The sequence below is a fragment of the Agelaius phoeniceus genome, chromosome 12 (assembly GCF_051311805.1).
Source record: "Agelaius phoeniceus isolate bAgePho1 chromosome 12, bAgePho1.hap1, whole genome shotgun sequence".
Classification (NCBI taxonomy): Eukaryota; Metazoa; Chordata; class Aves; order Passeriformes; family Icteridae; genus Agelaius; species Agelaius phoeniceus.
This window is the reverse complement of record NC_135276.1, coordinates 3,487,881-3,515,789: the sequence shown is the minus strand read 5'-3', so window position 1 is coordinate 3,515,789 and position 27,909 is coordinate 3,487,881. Positions and strand designations below refer to the sequence as shown.

Sequence of the window (27,909 nt, the reverse complement as noted above, 5' to 3'; positions counted from 1 at the left end):
CTTGAGTTTGCTAAGTTTGAGTTTGCAAAGTAACTTATTTTGGATGTTGTTTTAAAGTTTGCCAAGTAACTTATTCTACCTTAATGTTCTAAACTTGGCAAGCAGAAGTTTGTTATTGAACCTCCTGGGAATTTTGTAAAAATTTCAAAATAAATCAGACAACCTTCTCATTTATCCATTGAGAGGATCAGAGCTGTGAATGACTAATTGATATCTAACATGCCTTAATTTCCTACTGAGACAAGCAAAGGGTTCCTATCATTCAACATACTGATTTTTTAAAGTTTTTTTCAGGAGAGCAACTTCTGTTTTTTGCAGTGAGGCTCAGAGTTTGAGGAAGGTGAGGAAAAGAAGGATGGATGCCATTTATGAGCATCAGTGTTCAAACTGTCTTCCCTGGCCTGCTCCTTTCTCCTCCCTCTAAAGACACAGAGGAAGACCATGAATAGCAGTAGTTGCAGGGTCTAACAGTGCCATTTGTCACTGCCAAGATTCATCAGTGATACAGGACTACAACAGGGAACAACTGAAAGGTTAAGGATTTATCTAGAACATCTGAAATGGATATTAAACAGAGATTAATAGCAAAGTGATTAATGAAAATTAATGGGTTTTGTCTTAGCTACTGTAGTACTGAAAACAAAGAAACTTGTTCTCTTTCCAGGAGCCATCACTGACCTCTCCACTTGCTAGCAACACTTAGAGTGGGTACATATGTTAAACATTTTGTCTTTTGACTTTACTGTGCAGAAATTTAGACAAGAAAATACATGTGTTCTCAGGACTGAAGTGCTGTAAGCACAGAGGCAATGACTTCTGGAGATGAGTGGGAGAAACAGGTTTTAGTGTCTAAATGTGGTTCACTGCTGCTGAAACTGAGACCCTCTGAGCAATAAAAAAATTCATAAAAGCTCATGAAGGCAGTTTTATTGGTTCTGTAGAGCCACAATCAGGATTTTCCTTTCAATATCTATCTGGTGCCATGCTTTTTAAAAAGCTATAGTCTTGCAAAGTTACAGGAGGTATTTAAAAGGCATGGAGTCAAGGAGTGGCTGGGCAGTGCTGGGTTAATGGTTGGGCTCAGTAAATGCAGAGTATTTCCAGGTGGGGTCTGTGTACAAATCACAAACAGGACAGGACTGCTGGGGAATGCATCTCAAGCTGGTTTATTTTCCAGCATCACTCTCATTACATGGTGATGACAATGGGAAGATGCCACCAGCTCACATCCCTGGCAGCAGACCAAGAACTCAATGCTACAACTTACTTTAAATATTTTGCCCAATCCCACAAAGCAAAAGCACATTGACAGTAGTTCCATCCATCCACTATAAGCACACGTACCTTTGGTTAAACAATGCTGGCTTATTTCAAATACAATACCTGCTTGTAAGCCTTCAAACACAGTGCACAGAGCTCCATTATTAAGCTTAGAACTTCCTAATATCTTGCTAGATAAACTTTCTGTAGTTTAGGGAGTTATTCTAGACAAGCATTAATACACAGACCATTGTTCTATTTGTCCTTGCTTTTCTACTTGCCTAATTCTTCTGCTGACCAATCTCATGGCTACTGCTCAGCTCCAATCACAGTTCTGCTGTCTCTAAGGCCTCTCTTTTGTAGCTTTCCCAAAACCTTCTGATTTTAAGGATTCCCACAGCAGAGGACACTTCCAACAAAAATTATTCTCGTAAAGATCAGTGGAAAGCTGATGGGCCATGAGGAGAAGGGCTGTGAGCCTGATACAGCCTGACACACACAGTCTGACACAGCCTGACACAGCCTGACAGACACAGCCTGACACACACAGCCTGACACAGCCTGACACACACAGCCTGACACACACAGTCTGACACAGCCTGACACACACAGCCTGACACACACAGCCTGACACAGTCTGATACACACAGTCTGACACACACAGTCTGACACAGTCTCACACAGCCTGACACACACAGCCTGACACAGCCTGACACAGTCTGACACACACAGTCTGATACACACAGCCTGACACACACAGCCTGACACAGCCTGACAGACACAGCCTGACACACACAGCCTGACACAGCCTGACACACACAGTCTGATACACACAGCCTGACACAGTCTGACACAGCCTGACACACACAGTCTGACACAGTCTGACACAGCCTGACACACACAACCTGACAGTCTGACACAGTCTGACACAGTCTGACACACACAGTCTGATACACACAGTCTGATACACAGTCTGATACATACAGTCTGACACAGCCTGACACAGCCTGACACACACAGTCTGACACACACAGCCTGACACAGCCTGACACACACAGCCCGACACACACAGCCTGACACACACAGTCTGACACAGCCTGACACACACAGTCTGACACACACAGTCTGACACACACAGCCTGATACAACCTGACACACACAGTCTGACACACACAGTCTGACACACACAGTCTGATACAGCCTGACACACACAGCCTGACACACACACAGCCTGACACACACAGCCTGACACACACAGCCTGACACAGCCTGATACAGCCTGACACAGCCTGACACACACAGTCTGACACAGCCTGACACACACAGCCTGACACACACAGCCTGATACACACAGCCTGACACACACAGCCTGACACACACAGTCTGACACAGCCTGACACACACATTCTGACACACACAGCCTGACACACACAGCCTGACACAGCCTGACACACACAGCCTGACACAGCCTGACACAGCCTGACACAGTCTGACACACACAACCTGACACACACAGCCTGATACAGCCTGACACACACAGTCTGACACAGCCTGACACGCACAGCCTGACACAGCCTGACACACACAGTCTGACACACACAGTCTGACACAGTCTGACACAGTCTGACACACACAGCCTGACACAGTCTGACACAGCCTGACACAGCCTGACACACACAGCCTGACACAGCCTGACACAGCCTGATACACACAGCCTGACACACACAGCCTGACACAGCCTGACACACACAGTCTGACACACACAGTCTGACACACACAGTCTGACACACACAGCCTGATACAGCCTGACACACACAGTCTGACACACACAGTCTGACACACACAGTCTGATACAGCCTGACACACACAGCCTGACACACACACACACAGCCTGACACACACAGCCTGACACACACAGCCTGACACAGCCTGGCACAGCCTGACACAGTCTGACATCTCCCTGCCCGTGCTGCTGGGTGGGGTCAGTGACACACAGGGGCTGCTGAGCTGACTGAGCCCCAGAAAACCCTCTCTGGTCCAGCTGTCAGCACAGATATGAAATCTCAAACCTGAAGTTTTTCATGTGTATTAAAAATAACAGCTTCTGCTATAGAAAGGAAGAAGAAAAACATTACTATTTCCATGTTGTTTTTTGCCATAAGTGTGCTTTCTCTATTTTAACCTCTGAATGTGGACACTAAAAAACAACTAAAACATTTTCTGCTCTTATTAAATGATGTTTAGCAAGATTTGAGTTCTTAGTGCTGTAACTTGCTGTCTAAAACGCTAAAGACATTTTGAGTTAATTTAACATAACATTTACTTGGAATGAAATCAGAAGTATTCTTATAAAAATATAGGATAAAATGAGTTCATTACCATGTCTCTCACTGTCAATAAAGGTGATGTATTTCTTATAAAGTTCTTACTTAATAGTTTTGAACTGGTAGTAGCATTTTACATGTCATGAGTATCTGGACGTTTATTTGGTTAAAGGAGACATTAAATATAGATAAATATCATTAAATACAGTTGAAAAAAACAGCATTCTTCACCTGACCCATCATTTTTATATTACTTTATTTTAGTATTCAATAATTCTCTAATTCAGTAACAAGTGAGTCAGGGTTCCTCAATCCCTGTGTAGATTTAAGGCAAAAGGAGTCCCTATCTGGATTTCTAATTATTTGTAATTTTATTGCTTGAACAAAGCCACATACAGTTAAGGGAAGGCAGAAAAACACTCAAAGCATTAGAAATCCTAATAGGCACTTCTCTTAAGATGTTTGCATACATTCATTTTGGCTACTGTGATGCCTTTAGGGTGTTGACAGAGAAGAAAGAGAACCCTGAGAACAAGGGAGAATTTGTGCAAAGCAGTAAAATAGACCCATTCCTTTTGGAGGACTCAGAGAGGAGATGGTTTAAGTAAAGATGCTACAGCTAGCTTTAGATCTCTGTAATCTTAATGTAACAGGCAGGGATTTGTTTGCATTATTTTACTGACAAAGGTGAAATCATATTTAAAAATTATAAAATTATAAAGAAATTATAAAATTTAAAAGGAACACCTTTTAAAGAGCGTTGGTTATGCAGATTTTGAGATTATGACCAGAAAGTAGTATTAAAAAAGAAAAACAGTGAAACTACTCTATAGAACAGTCACATATCCTATCCACACCCAAATTTTTCTGAAACACTCTACAGAACCAAATAAAACTTACAAGCCCTGCACTAAAAGTCATTGAAGTGGTTCACAGACACAAATCTAAGTTTCTCAAGGAACATTTCTATTCTCTATATTCTCTACATCAGTTATTCCACTGTGGCACTCCAGGTGAAATAGAATGTGAGGCCAAACAATTGGCAAATGATATTTGAAAATCTATGCTGTCAAAGGAGCATGCACCATAAGAGCATTGGGAAAATGTTTGTGTCAACAGTATCTCCATCAACATTAACACATAAACACAGGCAGAATTTGGGAGAAACTCCAAGACAAGTAAGGTGACACAAAACATGACAGAAAAACCTTTTGGGCAGAAGTTACAAAAAAAAAAAGAAAAAAGAAAAAAAAATAGTAACTTTGTTCAAAATACTGCTTTTAATTTCAAATTCAAAAGTAACTGCAATTTAATTCTCAGCAATTTAATAATTTATGGAGAGCACCCTTAGAATGTTTGCAGAGCACTAAGCACTCCTGTTCTTGGTTAATGAGCTTGCAGCTCTGCGCTCCTCTGGGAGGGCACATCCTGCCTGTTTTATAGCCAAGCAGAGGCACAGAGGCAGTGATGAGCCAAGCCTCCAGACCAAGCCGAGCCTGCCAAGCTCATAACTTTATAACTTTATGTTACATGGGCTCTGAAACCTCCCATGCTGAAAACTCTGGAAAATTAAGCCCATTTAAAATACAATCAGCAAACACACAGTGATATTGTCTGCATTAATTAACTGTCATGGCTTTAACCTCAGCCAGTAATTAAGCATCACTTGCTCACTTCCCACAGGGTGGGCGAGAATCCCAAGAGTACAAGTGAGAGAACTCGTGGTTCAGACAAAGCCGGTTCAGCAGGCTGCCCTGGCTAACCCAAAATGTCTCTGTACTCCTCATCTATCTGTGCCCAAAAGTATTACTGAGTCTTCAGAGCCCGGTGCCAGGGCTGGAAATGGGACCGGGGATGCTGGGATGCTTTCAAAAGCCAGGGGGGTCTCTTGAGAGAGCCACGCTGGCCCTGTGGACTGGGACCCGGGCAGGGGCGTTTGGCTTCTCTCTCTTGAGGTGTTCCTGCCCCTTGGGCTGTTTCTGCCCCTGGGGTTGCTGACACAGAGCTGGGGCAGCCTGGGTGAACGCTTCCCTTTTGGGTTCTCCCTTGGTTTCTGGGTCCCGCCGTGCCCGGCCGAGTTCGGGCTCTGTGTGTGCCGGAGCGCGGGAGCGGAGCGGGCCCAGCCCCGCGGCTCAGGGCGGCCCCACAGCCTGAGGGGACACGGGCCCTGCTGGGCCACCCCCTGCTGTCCCTGTCATCCCCTGCCATCCCCTGTCATCCTCTGCCATCACCCTGCTGGGCCATCCTCTGCTGTCCCTGCCATCCCCTGCCGTCCTTGCCGTCCCTTCCCATCCCCTGCTGTGCCCTCCCATCCCCTGCTATCCCTGCCATCCCCTAAAATCCCCTGCTATCCCCTCCTGTCCCTGTCATCCCCTGCTGTCCCCTGCCATACTCTGCTATCCCCTGCCATCCCCTGCTGTCCCCTGCCATCTTCTGCCATCCTTTGCTGTCCCCTGCCATCCTCTGCTGTCCCTGCCATCCCCTGCAATCCCCTGCTATCCCGTGCTGTCACTGCTGTCCCCGCTGTCCCCAGCCATCCCCTGCCATCCATCCCCTGCCATCCCCTGCCGTCCCTGCTGTTCCTGCCATCCTCTGCCATCCATCCCCTGCCGTCCCTGCTGTCCCCGCCGCGGGGAGGGCGCAGTCCCTGGCGGATTTCCCCTCACGGGTTCAATCCTCCCCCCTGGCTGGGCCCCAGCCCTGCCCCTGCCCACCGCTGCCGGAGCCGGGCCCGAGGGCTCGGGGCAGGGCTGAGCCATGGCCTCTGCCCTCAGGGCCGCCCTCAGGGGATTCCCCACCCCTCTGGGCTCGGCTGTGTGCCCTGCAGTCAGTGAGCCCTGGTAATTCTCTATCTAGTGATCAATCACTGTTATTTTTGCCTGATGCTGTAAACTGGGGTTTTTTTCACTTACAGATATTTGTATTTCATTTCTCCTTATTGGTGGAAAGGGGTCAGTTAAAAGCTATCAAGGAAGGCAGCTCATTGCAGAGTGTCTGCCTCTTAAATTGCCTTAACACGAGACACAGGCAAAGCCAGGCCAGGCACACACACACAGCAAAGCAAAGCAAAGCAGAGCAAAGCAAAGCAGAGCAAAGCAAAGCAAAGCGAGGATTTCACTCTCTGCTTCCCAAAATTTCAGCAGGGCCCCCTCAGGTGTCAGTGGCTGCTCAGTCACCCTCAGTCCATCATCCCCCTCTTCCTGCTGTTCCCAAGGTTTACACAGTGGAATGGCACACACTGTGGAATATTGAGTCACTTGGGGTCAGCTGTGTCCCCTCCCAAATTCTGGTGCAAACAATTGGCAAATGATATTTGAAAATCTATGCTGTCAAAGGAATATGCACAGTAAGAGCATTAGGAAAACGTTTGTGTCAACAGCATCTCCATCAACATTAACATATAAACACAGGCAGAATTTGGGAGAAACTCCAAGACAAGTAAGGAGCCTCCTCCAGCCTACTCCATTTGAGGGCAAGGAATGGCAAAGGCCTTGGCTTTGTGTAAGCCCTGCCCAGAAGTAACAAAATCAACCCTGAATTTCAACACTGATTCCAGCACAAATGCAAAATACAGCCCCATAATAGCTACCTTGGAGAAATTGATTCTATCCCAGCCAAAATGAGAACAGTAACAGCCTCGGAAATTGCCTGACGCACACATAGCCATTTACTAACAGCAGATTACTTCAGAATTTTTCTTCCATTAATTCACTTAAGACAATATCTGCTGACTTGTGATTTGACAAAACGTTTTTTTATTAAAACACACCATTATGAAATACAAAATGAGGCACTACAGAAAAGATCTCTTGAGGATGCAGTGTTGCAAAAATATATTCAGACTTTATGCCAGAGGTTCTGTATCCAAACTTTTAGGCTATTATAGCTCTTCTGTAAAAATAAAGCACGCAATGCATCATTCAGTCTTTCAGCAAGCTCCCCCAGCTAATCCAGCAGCACTAGGCTGGCAGCTGGGTTCAGCACAGCAGCAAGAACCAAGCCTGCTAAAGACCACACTGCCCATCTTCCCCACAGTGTATTCCTTTTATTACAAATGTAGTTTGAAATAAAAGCCTGTCCTGAAGTGTCTGACAGTCACCAAGGAAATCACTCACATTGCTTCTTCCAGCACTTGCTGTCAACAGATTGGCAATTTCCACCCTCCTTAATGGGGAAAAGAAAGGAAAATTATGTCAAGTGAGAGGCTGGAATTTCATTTGTTTACAAGAAAAATTTGCATCTATAGCTCTGTTTAAGAGGTACTAGACTGAGACCAGATCAAGCTTACTGTAATTTTAATGATTTCATTTTATTAATGTAATATATTCTTCTTATAAGATTACGAGCCCTGCACCTCATACAAAGCATTCAAGTGAAAATACACGTTTCTCAAGTTCCTCTGGGTAAAATTGGCTTGAGAGATTCTCTGAGGAATACACCCTGAAGAATTTCATTTTGTGCAAGCAAACCAAATACACAAGAAGTTATGGGGAGAGATTTGAGGCCTTGCTACTATGCATTTTCTCAAAGTGGAATCTTTATGTTCTGAATAGCAAAAAGTATAGAAAAGCTGTCTGAAATTGCATGTGATGTGCCTCTGCAAGTTTTAGTTCATTTGAGCTCCACAAAGAAAGTTTAGAGCATCTTTGAAAAGAGAATCTGAGATCGCATGAAAAGCATAAAGCCAATTCCTGCCAGAAGGCCTTTGTTGCCTTCAGATGAAAAAGAAAATCTAAAAGGGGTAAAAAGCACCAAAGCTGGATTTGCATGAGGAAACAGAGACAGACATTTAAATTCATTCTAAAGAATGATGCAAAACATTTTTATTTCTTTGTCCTTATGTTTTAGACATCGTCACTTTTTGGATAGTTAAATCTTTTCCTACAGAGATTTATGACAGTTTTGTAAGTGCTGTCCCTTTTTAGGCAAAGACAGAAGACTGGAAAAAAGTGAGAGTATGTGAAGGAGTGGTGTTCCTTTCCATGCCTGTTCCTGATGGTTTTAGGTTTATCTTGAGGCAGAGACACAAAGAAATGAAAAATGAGACCAAAACTTTACTCTGTGTATTTTTTAACATGTACTTATTTTCTCGTATTATACTTCTTGCAGAAGTAAAAAAGTCACTAACAATTTTATCCTTTATTTTTTCTTAAATAAAATTTAACAGGAAGAAACTTGCTTTTTGCAAGCCCATAGTAGTTTTCAGCTGGTTTCAGAGGAGCAGCACTAACTTCCCAATCCTTTCAGGGAAAAGTACAGTGAGAAAAGGAGGATTGAGTAAAGAGATTAGGAGAGCAGTTTACCATCACATGTAAAAATCCATCCTGTGTTGCTGCTTGCTCATGGAGGAGCTGATCCAGTACCCACTGAACTAAAGGCCAAATTTTCATATTTGAAAAGACAATAATATACAATCATAGATAACTATTGCTTAAGCAGAAGCTGTTCTAATACTGCAACAAAGGGAGTTTTAAACCCATGCTTCCAATTCCAATTCTCAGAATATCAAGTCTTCAGACAGTGGAGTGCAAATGTTTAAATATTTTATTTCTGAATAATGACTAATAAAACTTAGGGAACTCAGTCATTTGAGTAAAAACTTTTTTTTTCCTTTTTCACCCAATGGATCTACTCTAAGGCCATGAAAAGATCACCAAATGGGATTGTTAAATGTTTACACATAGAGTGTGACCTGTAAGCAACAAAAACACAAGACAGAATGTGTCACAGACACATTTTATGAAAAATCCTTTAATTAGGGTTTTTTCTCCTGAGAAGCTGAGAGGCCTCAGAAATGAAATGTAAACAATAACTATCTGCTGCTGTGGAATGCAACAGGTGGATCTGTGATTGGTCTCATGTGGTTGTTTTTAATTAATGGCCAATCACAGTCCAGCTGTCTCAGACTCTCTGGTCAGTCACAAGATTTTATTATCATTCCATTCCTTTCCCTTCCTTGCTAGCCTTCTGATGAAATCCTTTCTTCTGGTCTTTTAGTATAGTTTTAGTATATAATTTTCTTTTATTATAATATAATATATATCATAAAATAACAAATCAGCCTTCTGAAACATGGAGCCAAGATTCTCATCTCTTCCCTCATCCTGGGACCCCTGTGAACACCACCCCACAGAAAGCAGCACATGTGAAGGAAAAGGGCATCTCAGGTGGAACAAACAGCCAGGTCAGCCAAGGCCTGTAGTGAGCCACTCTTCTGCAGTGCTGGGGTTTAAGCAGCACCAGGCAGAGGCAGCCAAACAAGGGATCAGTTTGAATTGCACTGTGTAACTCACACACATCCAGCCAGGCTTCACAGAGCTCTACCAGGCAGAGTGCTGCCTCTGCAGACTGAAACAGAGGGGCAGATTGTGTCAGAGATCCTTCAGCCAATGCATAGCAGAGAGAATGGATCAGGTATAGATATATGCAGGGCATTGAGTGGGCCATGGTTCTATTGAAATGCTCTGAACAATTGTCATAGAAAAGGGATCAGTGAAATCAGGCACATTCACACACTTTCATCAGCTAAATAAAAGTTCCATTCCCAGCTAACCACATTCAGCAATCAATTAGCCACTCACTGTTTGTATGCACTGACTTACAAAATCAGATTATTCAATTGTAATACTAACTGTATCCCAAATTTGGGCTCTCAGGGCATATGCAAACCATCCACCTCTCAATTCATACAGCCCCTCCTTGGGCTGATGCAGCATTCTACACTGGGGTACTAGTGTAGAAAAAAATCAGCAAGTGCTATTATGTGAGAACAAAAAATGCAGATGTGCCCATCAAATGGCAATAGCAGAAGGGATCTCACTTCAGGCACCACTGATAGTTCAGCCTGACAGAGAGAGGCAGCTACAGCAAAACCCTGTACCTCCTGCATGTAGGGGGATAGAATATAAGAAAATAAAGATAAGATAGTGTAGAAAGTCATCTTACCCCTAAGGAGTTGCAGCTGGGCCAATTATCAAAGATTAGGAAGAGGCCTGACTTTAACAGGCCACAGCTGTAAGCAATGAGAAGAAGAGTGCTATAAAAGAGTGGGGTGGGTGAGAAGGGAACTGGAGTCAGTTGGGTGCTTTGTGGAGAAGAAAGAGTTAGTGCTCTGAGGAGATGCCCATGAGAACCACCAAGAAGGTGTGGACCTTTTGTGATAAGGAGACAACAGTATGGACCCCCTGCAATAAGATAACAACACCTGCATGCCAGGCTTCCTGGGGAGGAAACAGGGAAGAGTGCCCAAGTGGGGAGCAGCTGTCTGTTCTCCCTGCCAGAGCAGATGTGGCCCCTCTGGAGGAGCAGTGTAGCTCACCCAGGTGTGCAGATGGACAGAACAGTCACCAGTCCCCACAGGAGGCTGGTTTTTCTCTCCCCATGTTCCTGAGGTGCCCTGCCACACCACTGCTGCAGCAGCTCCTTTACTCTTCTGCCAGATCCCAGCTGTGAGCAGTGCAGAGGAGGGGATGAAGGGCAGTGACCTGGCAGGGAGCAGGAGAGTGAGGAGATGGCCACGTGGGTAGGTGAAAGCTGTCCCTGCAGCAGCTCCCTGTGCTCCCTGACTCTGGGTATGGGCAGCCAGCTGGGGGAGGATGGAGACAAGAGCAGTGCTAGGAAGTGCACAGGGAGAGAGGCACCAAAGGCCTCCCTCCAATGCCAGAACCAAGCTGCAAATGCATCAGAGTCTGGGATATCCAGTTTGTCATGATAAGAGCTGTGGGCTGAAGTTAATAGAACAAATGTCCTCCAAATCCCAGTGCTGCTAAATTGTCTTTCAATGTTCACATGACATAAAGCTTTGTTTAGATCAATCCTTATGTCCTGGAAGCACCTGAACCTCTCAGGCACACGCCACATGAAGCATTGTGTCCTCAGTGAGGTGTGTCCATTTTAGACTTTCCAGGTGTTCCACTGCCAATTTTCATTGAACTTTGCATGGCTAAGGAGAAACCATGAAAATCAAACTGCCATTTTATTGATGGAGAAATTGTGAATTCCAAAAGGTTTGGAACATTTTTTTTTAATGGCTTCCCCATACCTTTAAAAAGTATTGAGCTTACTAAAACTCAACACTGGCACTTTGACTCCTCCTACCTGGTTGCACCTCAGGTCAAGTCCCTAGGAACCATCTAATGCCACCTGCATCCTGGAAGTAGTCAGCACTCAGTTTTGGAGCAGAACCATTTCTCCCAAAGTCCTACTGAAAGGAAAGTCAATTCGAGACATTATTCTAATGCACCCATGTTGTTCTACCCATCAGTCATGAAAATCTGGCTGAAGGAGTGCAAGTGAGCTCCTTAATAAGAAACAGAAAGCCTTCCACAAAGAGTAGATCCAGTGAGAAATGACAAACAGCAAAGCCCCACTGCCCTTCCAGTGCTCAGGAATAAAGAGCCTGGCAAGGAGCTCAACCCCTGACTCTGAGCTTCCCAAGAACTGCTTCTTTCTCACAGGGCATGAATCCAAATCTGTCCAATTATCACCCTGTCTGCAGCAGGTTTTGTAGCTGTTGCAGGTGTTAAACTTTTTTTTTAATGTTCCCTATTGATCTCTTATACTAAGAAGTCTTGTCAATAATCAGCTGTGAGGACAGGAGAAAGGGAACCTCTATCAGTTCCAGTTAATTGATGGTAACATAATAATATGCACCATTTGGATACACATCTGTGCTTTTTGATCTCCAGTCAATCTATCAAAGCAGTGAGCTTCAGCACTCAGAGGCATGCCTGTGTAGATCTACTTTTTCAATTTTGCCTGCAGCCTTCTCTCTTTCCATTTGTGCTTTCTTTCCCAAAGAAACATCCCTGCAGAGTGACATGAAAGGAGTCCAAAATTCCACCTGTATTATTTTGTCTCCCCTCCAATAGAAAGACCAGTGAAGCTTTCATGTCTGACTTGCACAATGTCTGGAAACATTTCTGGGTTCTGGATGAGCTCTTCTAAGGAGCTACATGAAGTCAAATTACATTAAATGCTTGCCTGAAATTCATTGAAATTCCTCTGGTTACCTGAATAGTTCTACAGGCTACTAAATATAAATGCAGTGCTAGATTTTAAACTTTAGCTTTTACTTTTTAATAAATCTGGGAAAGTGTATGTCCTTGCCAAAGTCATGCTACGAAGGCAATATGCAAATATTAAATATGAGAATGAAGAATAACTGAAAGGTATTAAGTAGAAATTGCAAGTAACTGCTGACAGTGCCTGAAAGCTAATGATGTTAATTAACAGTATTCCCAGGGATAGGTCCAAAGAAGGAATGGGGAATGCAATAATACAGACCTGACTTTTCTGTTTTCTTTATAGAATTCTTATCGAATATAAATTAAGTCAGAAAATGGCAAGTTCCAATTAGTATGGCTAGATAGCAAAGGAGACAAAGTAAACAAGTGGTTGTACCTTCCTCATCATGAATTCACAAACAGCTCCTCCTATTCTTTCAATTAAGCCTCCAATATAAATGTGCCATGCCCCTTCCTTTATTGGGTATCATGGAAACAGAGCAAGCCTAAGTTCCATCATTATTTAGTCAAGAAGATGGATTCAGTTTATATTAGAATATAAGACCATTCTGAAAAAGCACAATATTATGTGTTATTCTCATAGAGTTTATATGTCTGTTCTCTTAGTATGTTGCAAGTCAAAGAAGTACCAGGGTTTCCAAATCCCAGTTAATAAAAGAGTCTGAGTCTGTTTCTCAATCAACTTCCAATCTCACCAACAGAGCAGAGGACAATTCACAGCCCCACTGCAAACTCTGGGTGCAAATGTATCATTTTCTGGACAAAAGTAACACCACAGATTCAGACAATACTCAGCTACCAATGTCAGCTGTGTAGGTAGTGGGACTTACCAGAATGACACAGCAACACTTTATTTGAGTTTTGATTCAAAAGGAATTTATTTCTTTAAAATGCTACTGTTTCTGTTTCTGCTTCTCTCCTGCTTTCACTTTTACAAATAAAAAATTCGAGAGGCAACCCATATCAAAACAATTATTTCTCATGAGGCTGTTTTTAGAATAATAAAAAAATAAACAGCAGCTTCAAGAGATGGTATTTCTGACTAGTACACAACACAAAATAGGCACAGCAAACAGGCAGGAGGTACAGAGCCTTTATGAGGGGCTGTGCTGGTTTTGCATGGCCTGGCTCTTGGTAGCAGGGGGGGCACAGAGGAGATTCAGGGAGAAGCTGCTGGAAGCTCCCACCATATCCAGCAGATCCAGCCCCTGAGGGCTCTGAACATGGACCTGCTGCTGGCCAGGGCCAATGGAAATGATGGGAATGCCTCTGGGAAAACATGTTTGAAAAGAAAATCAGAACAAAGGGGGGCACTGTTAATTCTAGCTAGAGAAGAGGAGGAGGTGACAACATGTGAGAGAAACAACCTGGAGACACCAGGGGCAGTGGGGAAGGAGGGACAGGAGGGCTCTGGGGACAGAGCTGGGGTTCCTCTGCAGACCCTGGTGAGAACATGGTGAGACAGCTGTGCCCTGCTGCCCTGGGGATCCATGGGGATGCAGAGATCCACCCCCAGGGAATGGGGATCCATGGGGATGCAGAGATCCACCCACAGCCCTGGGGATCCATGGGGATGCAGAGATCCACCCCCAGGGAATGGGGATCCATGGGGATGCAGAGATCCACCCCCAGGGAATGGGGATCCATGGGGGATGCAGAGATCCACCCCAGGGAATGGGGATCCATGGGGATGCAGAGATCCACCCCCAGCCCTGGGGATCCATGGGGATGCAGAGATCCACCCCCAGCCCTGGGGATCCATGGGGATGCAGAGATCCACCCCCAGCCCTGGGGAGGTGCCCACACCAGAGCAGGGCACCCCTGGGTGAGGCTGGGAGCCAGTGGCAGACCCAGGGGACAGAGGGGCCCTGTTCCAGGCTGGAGCAGCCTGTCCTTGGACACTGCAGCCCTGGACAGACAGACAGACCCATCCCAGAAGGTTTGGGAGGGCTGTGCCCCTGGGAGGGACTCAGGGCACTGGGCACTGGGAGCTGCAGCTCATGAGATGGAGCCAAGCTGGAGAAGTTCTCAGAGAATTGTCTCCCGTGGGTGGGACCCCACAGCCTCACAGGGGAAGGACTCCTCTCCCTGAGCAGTGGAAATCTCTGGTGATGAACTGGCCAAACGCCCTGCCCTGTCTCCCTGAGCTGTTGGTAGGGGAGTAAAGGTGTTTTTAAGGGCTTATTTTAATTCTCATAATCCTCCTCTCACTTTGTTGGTAATGAAATTTACTTTGCATCTCTAAATTTAGCCTTTTTTGCCCTTGGACTCTTTTCTCCCCTCCTGATATCAACTCATGAACCTTTCAGTTATCTTTTCCCCTCTCCTCTCCATAAGTGAGTGACTTTGTGGATGCCTGGAATTTGGTCAGTGTCAAACAAGACAGGGAAACAACAGCAGGAAGATAATCTGGGTATTTTGTCTGAGAAACGCTGTGTAAGCATGAACACCATCCTCAGGTGGGAGCTGTATCTCCAAACAATGGGTACCCAGCTGCACACCTGATCTTTACTCCAAGATTCCCCTCCTGGGAAAGGAAGGCCAGTCATGTGGGAAGGATGGCCTAAATTAAGCTGCCAAGGGGGACACAGCACCTTGGCTATGAGGGAGTTCATGGGGGATCAGGAAGCAGTGACACCATGGCAGGACTGTGCTTCAGAACAGCTCTGTGCAGGTTTCCTGTTCCAGCACAGGGATCAGCTACTGGTGCATAAATCAACTGGGAATACCAACTTCTTTGACAGGATGAAAGTCCTCAAGAGGCAAATATTAAAAGTCACTTAATGTGTGTACTGATCTCTGCTTTGGCTCCCCGATTTGTAATTTTTTCTTGTTCAAACTGATGGATGAACTGAATGTTTTTAATTATTTCCAGGCTATGCCCTTCAGAATTGCATTGCTTTCCCTGCATACAGTACTTCTGTCCAGAGACTCCCTTGCTTCATTAAGATGGAAAGTCATTTCAGTTCCAAAAAGCCAGAGTAATGGTGTTTTAATCAAGTGAAGTGCACACAAGCTGCTACCATCCTGAGCACCCCCTGACACAAATGCAGCAGCACAGGGGTTCATTGCATGCTGCCTGTGGGATGCAGGAACCCCAGATCCCCTGCTTTGGAAATGACACCACAGTTTCACCTAGAAATGCCACAGGTTCACCTAGAAATGCCACCACAGTGTCACCTAGAAATACCACCACAGTTTCACCTAGAATTGCCACATTTTCACCTAGAAATGCCACATTTTCACCTAGAAATGCCACATTTTCACCTAGAATTGCCACATTTTCACCTAGAATTGCCACAGTTTCCCCTAGATCCAATGTCTGCACCTCTGAAGCTGGCTTGGACAGAAAAGCACAAGAGTGATGGAAAGTAATGGAATGTTAGCACAACACCAGCACCTGTGCTGGAAAATGAGCCTCTCCTTTTGGGAAGTGTTCTACTTCACCACAACAACTGCTTAAGAACAAGCCATCAGTCAGAGTTCAAAATTCCTCAAATAATATTTGAACTATTAGAAGTTGTCTGCTTGACAATGGTGGGATTTAAACAAAAAGCTCAGAATTCAGGACAAATGTGTTACCTGAGTTACAAAGGATCTCACACATGAAAGAAAGCTCAAAGAGACTAAAAAACCCCATACCTCAGCAGCTTGGAAAATTTCTGATGTCTTCCAAAAATAGGGGGAAAAAAAGAAGCTCTTTCCTCAAAGAGCCAAGATTAACTACTTAGAGCTGCAAAGGCCTGGTTTGAAGACTGCTCCAGAAACATTCCACATTTCCCCCAGTGCAGAGGAAATCAGCACCAAACCTGTCTGCCAAGGGCTGGACTGATCATTTACCCCAGCACCCACAGGCAGAGTTTGCCATCACACACCTGCAGCCTCCCTGAGGCTCAGAGGGATCAGATTATTTAGATATTTCGATTTTTTATATTTATATTTAAATATCAGATTATTTAGATTCTCTGCACAGATTGGCTTCTTTCCTGATGTACAATTCAAGATGTGCTGCTGCTTTGCTAAGCCTTCTTTACTTGGCCTCATTAATTCCATCTGTATTAAAATGAGATGTTGTGTGTAGCTTAGATGGAACTTTTGAAGGCATTTTTCCAAATGAAATGGTAAGTTTATGTTAGAAAAAGGATTTATAGCACATAGTTAAAACAGGCACACATATAAAATCTGTTCTAATTAGGCCTTAATTTTTGCAGAAAATGCTTTTATTTTAGAGGTTTATATATTTCAACAGTATTCCAGATGTGTATACTACATCTATATTTTATATAGATGTAAAACCAAATAATTTATTATAGTAGCAATCTTTAACTAAATTTCTTTACTGAGTAATTTAATTCAAAGAGGCAAGCAACTGGACACCAGAGTAAGTTAGGATCAGATATGGGCAGGTCTTTTATACTGTAGAAGCTGAGTTAAATTGAAATTATTAAAAAAAAAAAAAGGAAAAAATCTATCTTGATTTTCTGACCAGTATTTTTGGGAAAATCTTCTTCCAGCTAAATTGTTTTCATGTTTATCAGAATTCTGAGTACTACTGTATTAATCATTCTGCAATTAAGTACACATTGCAGTCTCTGAGAAAAGACCTAAGACTGGGGCATATGTGGATGGGACACTTGACACAGATGTTCCTGAAATGCCATAACATCCATTCCAGAGTAAATGTCACAAATCTGTTTGGGTGAAGCAAACAAGAGCACTCTGTGCACTGAAGCCCTGTAAGGGATGAGCTGCAGATGCAGACTTGAAGTTATCATTTTTATTAAAAAATACTTCAGCTGTAGTTGAGTCTCAAGCCAGAGCAAAACACCAGAGGCAAACCAAAATGAGGTCTTGAAGCAGAGACAGAGGAGAAGGCAGAATGGTAAAACTATACAGTATTACACAAGGAAGATGAAAGCCATTTTATTGTGTTGCTAGTAGCCTTTGGAAAAGAAAATAAAGAAGAGCTCACAGTGGATTTCACTGTGTGGATAAAACACAGGCCAGGCTCAAGCCTGGAAAATCATGGTCCCACAAGTGGGAGAGGAAAGAACACCATGAAAACCAACAGAAGCAATCTGTAATTAGAGAATGAGTGTGTCCCTGCTGCTCCTCTGGGTTTGGGCACTGTGAGATGTTTGCCATCATCACACCTGGCACCTGAGAGTTATTGATCACTGCCTTCAACTGCCTGCACCAGACACCATGCTTTATTTATGACCAAAAATATTACCCTTTTGGCAATAATGTCAAAGACCTGGGAAAAATATGGATTGTAAAGGTGTAGCATAACAATAAATTTAGATTTTGATTAGTGTAATAGATTTGTGTAATATAACTTCCCTGACTTCACTGCACTTAAGAGGTTTTTATCATGTAGATTTAAATCTGAAGTGACAGACTGTATCATGAGAAAGACAACTAAAAGAAGCCAAATTTAGATGTCACAAATTCAGAAAACATCAAAGAGATTGGCAAGTGCTTCACCAAACATTTATATTAAGCAGGAATTATTGTTCTGATTACATCTTAAAGCCAGTAAATGAATAACCATTTTTAAATGGTTACTCATCTCCTCCTAGCATTTAGTTTTCATTTTTCAAAGCAAAGCATATCAGTACAAATTATTAATCTCTCAAATAAGTTATCTTTATTAAACACCACTATGAGAACACAATCATAATTAACCACAAAATAGTTAGGTCTCATACCTGCTCTTTGCACTACTGTGGGATTTTATTAATAATTATCAGTCATGGCACCAAATTTAAGAGGTAATTACACAAAGTGAGTGGGTTTGCTGCAAGGTACCAGAGCTTGCTTTAAGTCAGAACAAACAATCACAACTGAGGGACTCTAACCCTAAGTTACATTATAATTTGGAGCCAACAAATGCTCAGTATTTGTAACTGATTCCATCTGAAGTACTTCCTCAGTTTTTTTGATAAGTGACCAAAAGACTTTCCTCACCTATTTAAGTTTTCAAAAGTAAAAAGCTCAAAATACTTTTGGGAAGGGAACACATCTTCCTCATCTTATAAGTAACTACTCCAAGTATCAGTATTAATGATGCCTTAGAGTAAAGGCCAAGCAGCTCAAACAGCTTCAAATTAGGCCCTTAGGGTTAGCAAAAAAGCAGCAGTTACATTTACTGACAAATACAACATTTTCATGGTATAAACAGGTCAGCATGCTTTAGTTCAGTTGTTTCAAAGTGCTGCTGCTCAGGTTTTGCTGGGTTTTTGGACAGCAGGTTCCTGCCCTGCCTTGCTGTGTAGCACATTACACAGCAGTAGAATAAATGTGGTTTTTTACTGATCACAACAGGAACTGGAGAACAGCTCAGGAGCATCTCCTAAAGCCTGGTGCAGCAGAATCAGCCTCAGGTCTCCAGAACCCACACAGGAATGCTGCAGACAAGCTCTCTTTCTCTTTAATAGACACTTTCTGACTTTAATTTGCAGCTAAACATTTTTGAGAAGCAGCTAGGAGAAGCCTTAAGACTCCTTCTGTAAGGTGTCTAGAGTTTATTTCTGATGAAGTAAAAACAATATGCTCTCTACTTGTAATAGGCACAGGATCACAATGTCCCACACAACCTTGAGTTCATTGCTGACAAATTGCAGGAGTGGAGTTAAAGCTCAAAAATAGCCAAAGGCATCATGAGCACCCTTAAAGGAGCTCCTGGAGCACAGAAATAATCAGAGCAATTTCATTTAGACTCCACCACAAATATCAGTTTGTAGATCTGATTTCAAAACTAAAGCATGACTGATCATCTAGGCTGGACTTGCTACCTTCCCTGCAGCAGGTCACAATGTGAATTATCATGCAAGGGGTTCCTGAGAGCTTTCCTGGCACTATGAAAATCAGCCTGATGGGGGCTGACAGAGCTTTCACTTAATGCTGTGCAAGACCTTTAGCTGTAATTGTCCTTGTCCAAAAGGCTGTGGATTCATCATGCAGACTTATTGAACTGAAGGCTTCAAGCAACATTGACAGTGATGACAACAGCTCTAGCAGTTGAAAAGCCCCAAAGAAATGTCAAAATTCAGTAGTGTTTCCATTATCCATTTCTGCATTATTAAGTTATACCTAACAAAGGTTATGGTCATGAGAGAAACCCTACACATCAGCTAAAGCTGCCAACTTGGATTTTCACATCTTTATTATTCTATTTTCAGGTAAATATCACTGTAGAAGTCAGAAGATTAGAGAAAATAAGATTCTGTGTTGTTTGCTTCTCCAAAAGTGTGCAAATATTACCTCACACATAACTCCTCAGTGTGTTCTCTTGACAGCAGAGTACTCATGCAAGCTGTGATTAGGATTAATTCTGCCCTATCAGAGGTTCCAGAGTACAAGCCATAGAGGTTTGGGTAAATACACAAAGGACAGCTTGGTTTTGGTTTTGTTTTAGATCTCTAACCTGGAATCACAACCTTCAGCTGATTCTTGTTCTGCTACTGGCCTTTAAACTGAGGTTAAGCAATCACTTCTGTTCCAGTTTTGTTCATCTCAGTTTCCCCATCTGTAAAAGGGTGAAAGTCACAGAGTCTTTCACTCCATTTCACAATTTTTATGACATCTATACATGAAGAGGCCTTTCAAGGTATATTGTTGCTATGAAATATACATTAATTATGATTCACCATTGGTCTATTTGTCATTGTGTTAACAACACTGGCTGTATCAGTCTAGAAGAGAAGAAACTAATGTTTTTTTATTTCTAAATAATTACTTTACTTTCTTTCTTTGTTTAGGGATAAAATATAACATGGGATTCCAGCAACCAAAAAAAGTAAGTTTTCAGAAGTACATAAAGAAAATTGTACCCATATTCTGAGTATGGAGTACAGATAGAGATGGCTCAGATAAAGCCACTACACGGAGATGAAGCACTGAAAAGGAAAGATGCATCAAAAACTTAAAAGCACTGAAAAGGAAAGATGCATCAAAACATGAAAATGCAAATTTCCCTCTTAAAATAGGAATTTGATCAGCTATGCAACTTCAGTTTTATGAGTTTTTTTCCTAGACTGGATATTGCTAAAAGATACTGTAAACTTTGCATATATTAATATTCTGTATGAAATCTCACTGATCAAATGAATGCCTTGAGAGGTACTTAAGAACAGGCTCAAGAAAATTCTGGTGAAATTCCCCCATCTAGTGGCAGCCAGGCTGCGTGGGGCTGCCTCCAGCAAGGACGAGAGCAAAGCGTGCCAAGGAGCAGCCGTGCCCAGATGTGCCCAGCCCTGCCCAGATGTGCCCAGATGTGCCCAGCCCTGCCCAGATGTGCCCAGCCCTGCCCAGCCCTGCCCAGATGTGCCCAGCTGCCATCGCCTGCTCGGGCAGGTGACAGGGATTGACAGCTGTTGGGAAGGAGGAAAGTTTGACAAGAAAGTCTCACAGATATGGGTGCTTAGCAAAAAGATTTTTAAATGTAGAATCTGAAGAAGGAATAGAAATTAAAGCAAGTTTTGATATAGAAGAAAAGAATTGCTGAGCCAGTCTCACTGGATAACCAAGGAGGAAAAGGGTGTGTTAGTTAGAAGGGGTTTTATGGCTTAGAGCAAAGGATAAACCCACCCCAAACAAGAAGATGTTTTTACCCCAAACAAGAAGATATTTTTACCAAGCAGAAAGAGAGCACAGGCAAACAAGGCAGCAAAGTTGCAAGTAGAAAAAAGGTCTCAGAATTTTCCACTGCAAGAAAACTGAAAAACAACTTCTGGCTTAAACTGTAATGTACTGACTTTGAGTGATTGGAGAACAGTAACATGAATATGGTAATTATAGTAGTTATGATAGGCTATAGATAATAGTTAAGGTATAGATTGGTTCTACTGTATGAAGATGCTCAGCAAAGTATAGAATGCAATGGAACCAAAAGAAAAGTCTATAATGCATTGTAGCCAAAAGAAAAGTATATAATGCATTGTAACCAAAAGAAAAGTATAGAATGCATTGTGACCAAAAGAAAAGTATAGAATGCATTGGAACCAAAAGAAAAGTCTAGAATGCATTGTAACCAAAAGAAAGGTCTATAATGCAATGGAACCAAAAGAACAGTATATAATGCATTGTAACCAAAACCAAAGGGTGTCCAGGCCTGGCTGCAGCTGGAGCTGACAGCTGTGGGCACAGCTCTGTCACCCACCACCCTGGGCTGCTGTAACCTCTTGGATACAATAAACTGCATTTTGGAGAGCCCCTGGGGTCCCACATCCCTCATTCAGGCTCTCACTGACAGCTCCAGCCCACTGCATCCAGGCTTGCACTGACTGCACTGCATTCAGGTTGCCCAAAAGCTCCAGGGTCATCATCAGCATCATTAAGGGTGCAGAATTCCAGGAAGCCTGAATCTGCTAACCTTTAAATATCAGCCATGTCATGAGTAAATGGGATTGAATTCCAGCCAGTCTTGTAAAGGGTAATGTTTAGAAATACATCTGGTATTTACAAAGACAAACACATTTCTGACAACAGAAACAACCTCTGAAGGTGAGGAACAATCGCTCCCAATACTGAATAGTGTTTTGCATAACAAATTATCAGTTGGTTTCCCAGGCTGCACACCACCTTCACTACCAGAGCATCCAACCTGAATTCTGCAAGTGTCCTAAAACTTGTGTTTAATACTGATCTCTTGTGTTCAAGTTTTGTATGGTAATTATCAATATAAGCAAGTCACCTCCAAAATACAATTTGATTTTTTTGGTTTTTTGTCACCAATGTCTTTTGTAATGAATCCTGAATCTCTTTTCTGAGACTTTTTTATTCTCTGACCTTTAACAAGAATGGGACGAGATAAAACCTCCATGACAGGACAAGTTTGTCACCTATTGCATTGCTTTTTTTCAGACAACAAAGACTTGTAAAATTGATTAAGATTTAATCTTAAAGAGCACCCTGAAAGAGCACAACCCTTCTAATCCCCAACTGTACACCTTAAAATCCACACAGTATCTTATTTTTAAGCCAGTTTTAAATACTATTGGGGAAACACTGAAAATCAAAAATTTAAATTTAAAACTGTAAGCCCTCTACCTAAGCTTTTTGGGTCAGCAATAAACATTCTACAACTACATCTGCTCCTCTGTTGAAATCTCCATGGTAGTTTATATGCTACTCTGATCCAGGTGACCTCAAAATGGGGATGACACATAGCTAAACAGTGACCAGAACATAATTGTAATCTTAGAGGCATAGACAGGATTTAATTGAGCTACCTGGAAAAGCAGAAGTGCTGGAGCACACTTGGGCAGTATGCAGGGAGTATTAACAGAGAGATCCCTCAATGAAAAGGAGCAAGTCCCACAAGCCTCACCCCCAGACCTGCTTTGCTTACTCAGCTTTTGCTGAGCTCATCCCAGCCCCAGCTTCATTCCACCTCTCTCTGCTCACTGAGTCCATTGCTCTGCCCCCAGGCTCAGCTCATCCAGCCTCCCTTTGGGGTGCCCTTCATGCTGCCCTCCCCAAAACCACTTCTTGTGTGCCAAACCTCTGCATTTTCACTGGCACCCTACTGTTTCCCTCTGCCCACACTTCCATCTCACTCCACCTTGCAAACTCTACAAACCCCCCTCCCTTCCCCCTTCCCCTCTGTGCCAATCTGCCCTCACTGCAAAGATCAATTACTGATGGGGGGGTGGTGGTGGGAAGCACACAGCCCAAACAAACAAACCCTTCAGTTTGTGTGACATCAGGGGCGCTCTGGAATAATTAAGCAAGTCCTCAAAATACTCAGACACATTTTGTAGAAATTTCAACATCTAAGACAAAAGTATCTGTCAATGTCCTAAATACCTACACCTAAAATACAGTAATACACGCAAATCCAAATAGGAACTAGAATTTACTGGAAATTTAGATCAGGGTCATCTCTGCCTTTGAGTTCCATGTAAGCACAGAACAAGGGGACAAGAGAAGAGCCAGAGTGCAGTGCTGAAGGCTCATGAAAACACATTTTATTGTACAGTTCTAAAAGTTACCAAAGATCCACGTGAAGTGGTGCAAGCTGTAAGTAGTGACAATCTCTCATTTACTAATATCTGTAATCTGTTTTTCCTCAGCAGGACTGTGTTTCCAGCAATAACCAGGATAGAAGATTAAGAAAAAATACTGCAGACAGAGCAGCAACAGTTAAGCAGAGCAATTCATTAGAGCCATCTGCAAGTGTGCCCACCAAGCTTCAGAGCGCCGACAGAAGGCAAAGCAGCATCGTGTTTGCCATGAAAGATCAACAGAAAGGTGAAGAAATTAATTCCATCAAGCTCCATAAACGCAGGAGGAGGTTTATAATTAAAAAGAGCCCAATTCTGATTTCCATGAACAGCTCCATTCTCAACCTGCCCACACTTAAATATGAGGATAGAAACAACAGCAAGTGGAAAAGTCTCTATCAGATCCAAGGAGAAAGGAAGCGGATTATGAGGGAAACTTGTTCAAAATACAAGAGTAACAACAGAAGAATAATCACTCCTTACCACGTGTCTAGGATATTTGTAGAGGATAAATACAGGGTTTTGTACTGTGAAGTGCCAAAAGCTGGCTGCTCTAACTGGAAGCGGGTGCTGATGGTGCTCAACGGGCTGGCCTCCTCCACAAAGGACATCCAGCACAACACCGTGCACTATGGGAACTACCTGAAAAGGCTGGATGGCTTTGACCACAAAGGCATTTACCACAGGCTCAGCACCTACACAAAAATGCTCTTTATTCGTGAGCCCTTTGAAAAGCTGGTGTCTGCATTTCGGGACAAGTTTGAACACCCAAACAATTACTACCACCCTGTCTTTGGGAAAGCCATCATCTCCAGGTACCGTGTCAATGCCACCAAAGAAGCTCTAAGGACAGGCTCTGGAGTCAAGTTTAAAGAGTTCATTCAGTACCTGCTGGATGTACACAGGCCAGTGGGGATGGATATACACTGGGATCATGTCAACAGGCTTTGCAGCCCCTGTTTAATAGACTACGACTTCGTTGGGAAATTTGAAAGTATGGAAGAAGATGCAAACTTTTTCTTGCACTTGATTGGTGCTCCACAAAATTTAACTTTCCCCAAGTTCAAAGATCGTCACTCCAATGAAGAAAGAACTACCACTAAAATTACACAACAGTATTTTGCACAGCTTTCTCCTTCTCAACGACAACAAAGCTATGACTTTTACTATATGGATTACTTGATGTTCAACTACTCCAAACCTTTTGAAGATTTATATTAATTTGAGGGCCTGGATATTTCCACAGTCGCATCAGTTGAATTGTGTGACAAATCCAGGTGACATCTGTTTATATATATTTACCTGTTAGCAAACAAGTGGTTGAAGAGCAGGGAAAAAACACAAACCAGAATATAAACAGATGTTTACACCTTCACCTTAATTGCCTCCTTTTTCAAATCATATTTTTTTCTATAATTTCTCTACATGAAATGTATGTACATATATGTATCATATGTCAGGGTCCCCAAATAAAGCACAGAATTTTCCAGGCTGGTGTGGCCTGTGTTTGCACTTGGGGGTGTTTGAAATGAGGGGAGCACAGCTGGCAATTCTAAAGTGCAGCCAGTATTTCAAGCCCTTTACTGTTCAGAAAATCATTCTTTAAGTGATGGATTAGCAAGAAGGTAAATACACTGAGCAATATTTACAGTTTGTTGAAATGTGCAAGGCATGAAGCCATTCACAGGCCCCATGTGTTGAAGGTGGATGTTGATCACTGATTCCTGACATTCTTAAGTTAGTCAGGGAGAAAAAGTCCAATCAAACTCACACTGTTCATAAACACACTGGTGAAAACAACTAATACTTAATGACCATGTGAGAGCAGTATTAAACCAGATGTTGCAATTCAGAGTGAGGATGTGTTCTCCCCCTTCAATATTTCCCTTATGGCACGTTCATCTGCAAAAAGATAAAATGCAGGAGAACATTTGCATCTTTATAAGTGTTATTAAAATTCTTTTAATCCTTTGCATTAACATAAATCTCTGGTTTAATCTTTGTAGTCACCAGGAATATCAAATCTTTCCATCATAATAACAAGCAAGAATAAATGCCACTTCCTGCCCAACAGGGTAGTTCTTTTCATTGCTGCAAACAATTTGCACTTGCTTATTTTAGTAACAATTATATCTGACTTAACATGCAAAAAATATCCCAGGTGTTTTAGTTCAATTTCTGTGCTTGAGAGGACTTGCTCATCTCTACCAGGGTGTCTTGTGAGAATAAAATACGATTATTGTCTCTAATCACAGAATATTCTGATTTGGATGTGACCCACAAGAATTCTTAAGGCAAACTCTCAGGTGAATGGCTCATACAGGAATCAAACCCCCAACCTTGGCATTATCAGCACCATGCTCTGACCAACTGAGCCAGCCTCAGCTCTGTAAAGTTTCACTCAAATTCTGTATACAGAACCCTTGTTTACATGTCATTTATCCACTTGACATGATATTTAAACTGGCCATACTGGAGCAAGGATCAAAGTGCATCACAATGGCAAACCTGGACTCCCCAGTGACTTGTGGAGTTTGTATTTCACAGCCACATTCCACCCCAGCTGGCACTGCACAAATGTGAACAGCTAAGGAACAATGCTTGTTCTGATCTGCTTCCAGGTTCACATCCTCATTTGGATAGTTTCATGCATCACAAGAACTGGCATTAGAGTTTCCCCAGAAACACCCAGTATATTTTTTTGGGGTTTAAAAATTTTAATAGGGAAAAAATTGTTTCAAAAGACCTTAAAGTAAAAGCATCGCTGACAAATAATTTACATGTCAAGGCTGACATCACATTTTCCATTTTTGTTCAGAGAAAAATTGGTTGCACTGGAGTAGTGATGTGGAACTTAGACTGTTCCATGGAACCAGTTACCCTTGCTCCTGCCTTTCTATGACTGCCTTCCTGCTGCAGCAGCCCCCACCCATCTCACTTTTCCACCCACCCAAAGGCTTGTTGGTCTGCCCACAAGGCTGCAGAGCAGCCTTTGCATTCAGAGCAGAGTTTCTGCCAGTCCAGCTGGGGCTGAGCTCAGAGTGCCAGCCCAGGCAGGCACAGCCAGGGGACAACAAGGCACAGGGATCACCCCCAGTGCAGCTGGAGCAGATCCTGAGAGGGCTGGGAATCCTTGGAGGCTGCATTGGGCTGTGAGGAGTCATAGCCAAGATCACCAGTAGGAATTTAAGTGAAGCCACCCTGTGATGGTGTTCACAGGGGTCTGAGGATGAGGGGAGAGATGAGGATCTGACCCCATGTTTCACAAGGCTGATTTATTATTTTATTATATATATTATATTAAAACTATACTAAAAGAATAGAAGAAAGGATTTCATCAGAAGGCTGGCTAAGAATAGAAAAAGAGAGAATGAATAACAAAGGTTTGTGTCTTAGACAGAGAGTCCGAGCCAGCTGACTGTGACTGGCCATTAATTAGAAACAACCACATGAGCCCAATCCCAGCTGCACCTGTTGCACTCCACAGCAGCAGATAACCATTGGTTACATTTGCTCCTGAGGCCTCTCAGCTTCTCATGAGGAAAAATCCTAAGGAAAGGATTTTTCAGCAAATATCATGGCTACAGCACCCTTAGAATTTAATGGCATTTAGTGCTCTGGGAGGGGATGGTGCTCTGGTTGATGCAACCCATGGTCTGTACTGCAGTCACCAAGAGCAGGAGAGCACTGCTGGGTATTGCAGCCCCTGGGCTCTGTCAGGCTCTGGCCCTGCCTGCAGGTCGGGGCAGCAGAGCTGGGTGTGCTGAGCTGCTCTGCCCAGCAGGTGAGCTCCCACTGGGAGAGGAATCTCGGGAGAATCTCAGCTCATCTCCCTGGGAACAGGCAAAGGGAACAGGCAGAGTCAGGGCTCAGCTCTGGGAGAGCCAGAACAAAGCTGGGCAGCATTTGGATTCACACCTCTGCCAGTTTAGAGTGCTTTAAGGGAAGATTGAGGGGCTTAACCCTTCAGCTGGATTCACATCAAAAACCTGACTCTCCTTCTTCCTCCTGCCTCCTTCCCAGCTCCATTTCAGCTTAATCTACACATCCACATGAATTGATACAGTCACATTTACATCTGAAGGGCTTGGTGCATTCCCAGATCAGCAAATGCTCACTGTATGAGTGAAAATACCCCAGCAATACCAGTGCAAAATTGCACTTCTGATTGTACTTTACCCACCACTACCCCCTCCATATCTCTTTTAATTAATTTACAGTAAAAGATAACAACAGGGAAGATACATTTTTAATGACAAATGAAGGTGAAGACTTGGACAGGTTTTATTT

The 27,909-nt window shown here is 43.0% G+C and overlaps 1 protein-coding gene across 3 annotated transcripts in view; it reads left to right on the top strand.

Moving 5' to 3' along the window:
• The window catches only part of CHST8 (carbohydrate sulfotransferase 8), a 216,655-nt gene extending 191,547 nt beyond the window's left edge, over positions 1 to 25,108 (top strand). For 2 of the 3 annotated variants that reach the window (XM_077185107.1, XM_054641009.2), the window contains exons 3-4: positions 20,374 to 20,411; positions 23,689 to 25,108. In XM_077185107.1, coding sequence (XP_077041222.1) covers positions 20,374 to 20,411; positions 23,689 to 24,840 — 1,190 coding nt within the window. In that variant the 3' untranslated portion in view covers positions 24,841 to 25,108. The remainder of the gene's footprint in view (positions 1 to 20,373; positions 20,412 to 23,688) is intronic. The other variant, XM_054641010.2, reaches the window with a different exon arrangement.
• The last annotated feature ends 2,801 nt before the right edge of the window (positions 25,109 to 27,909 follow it).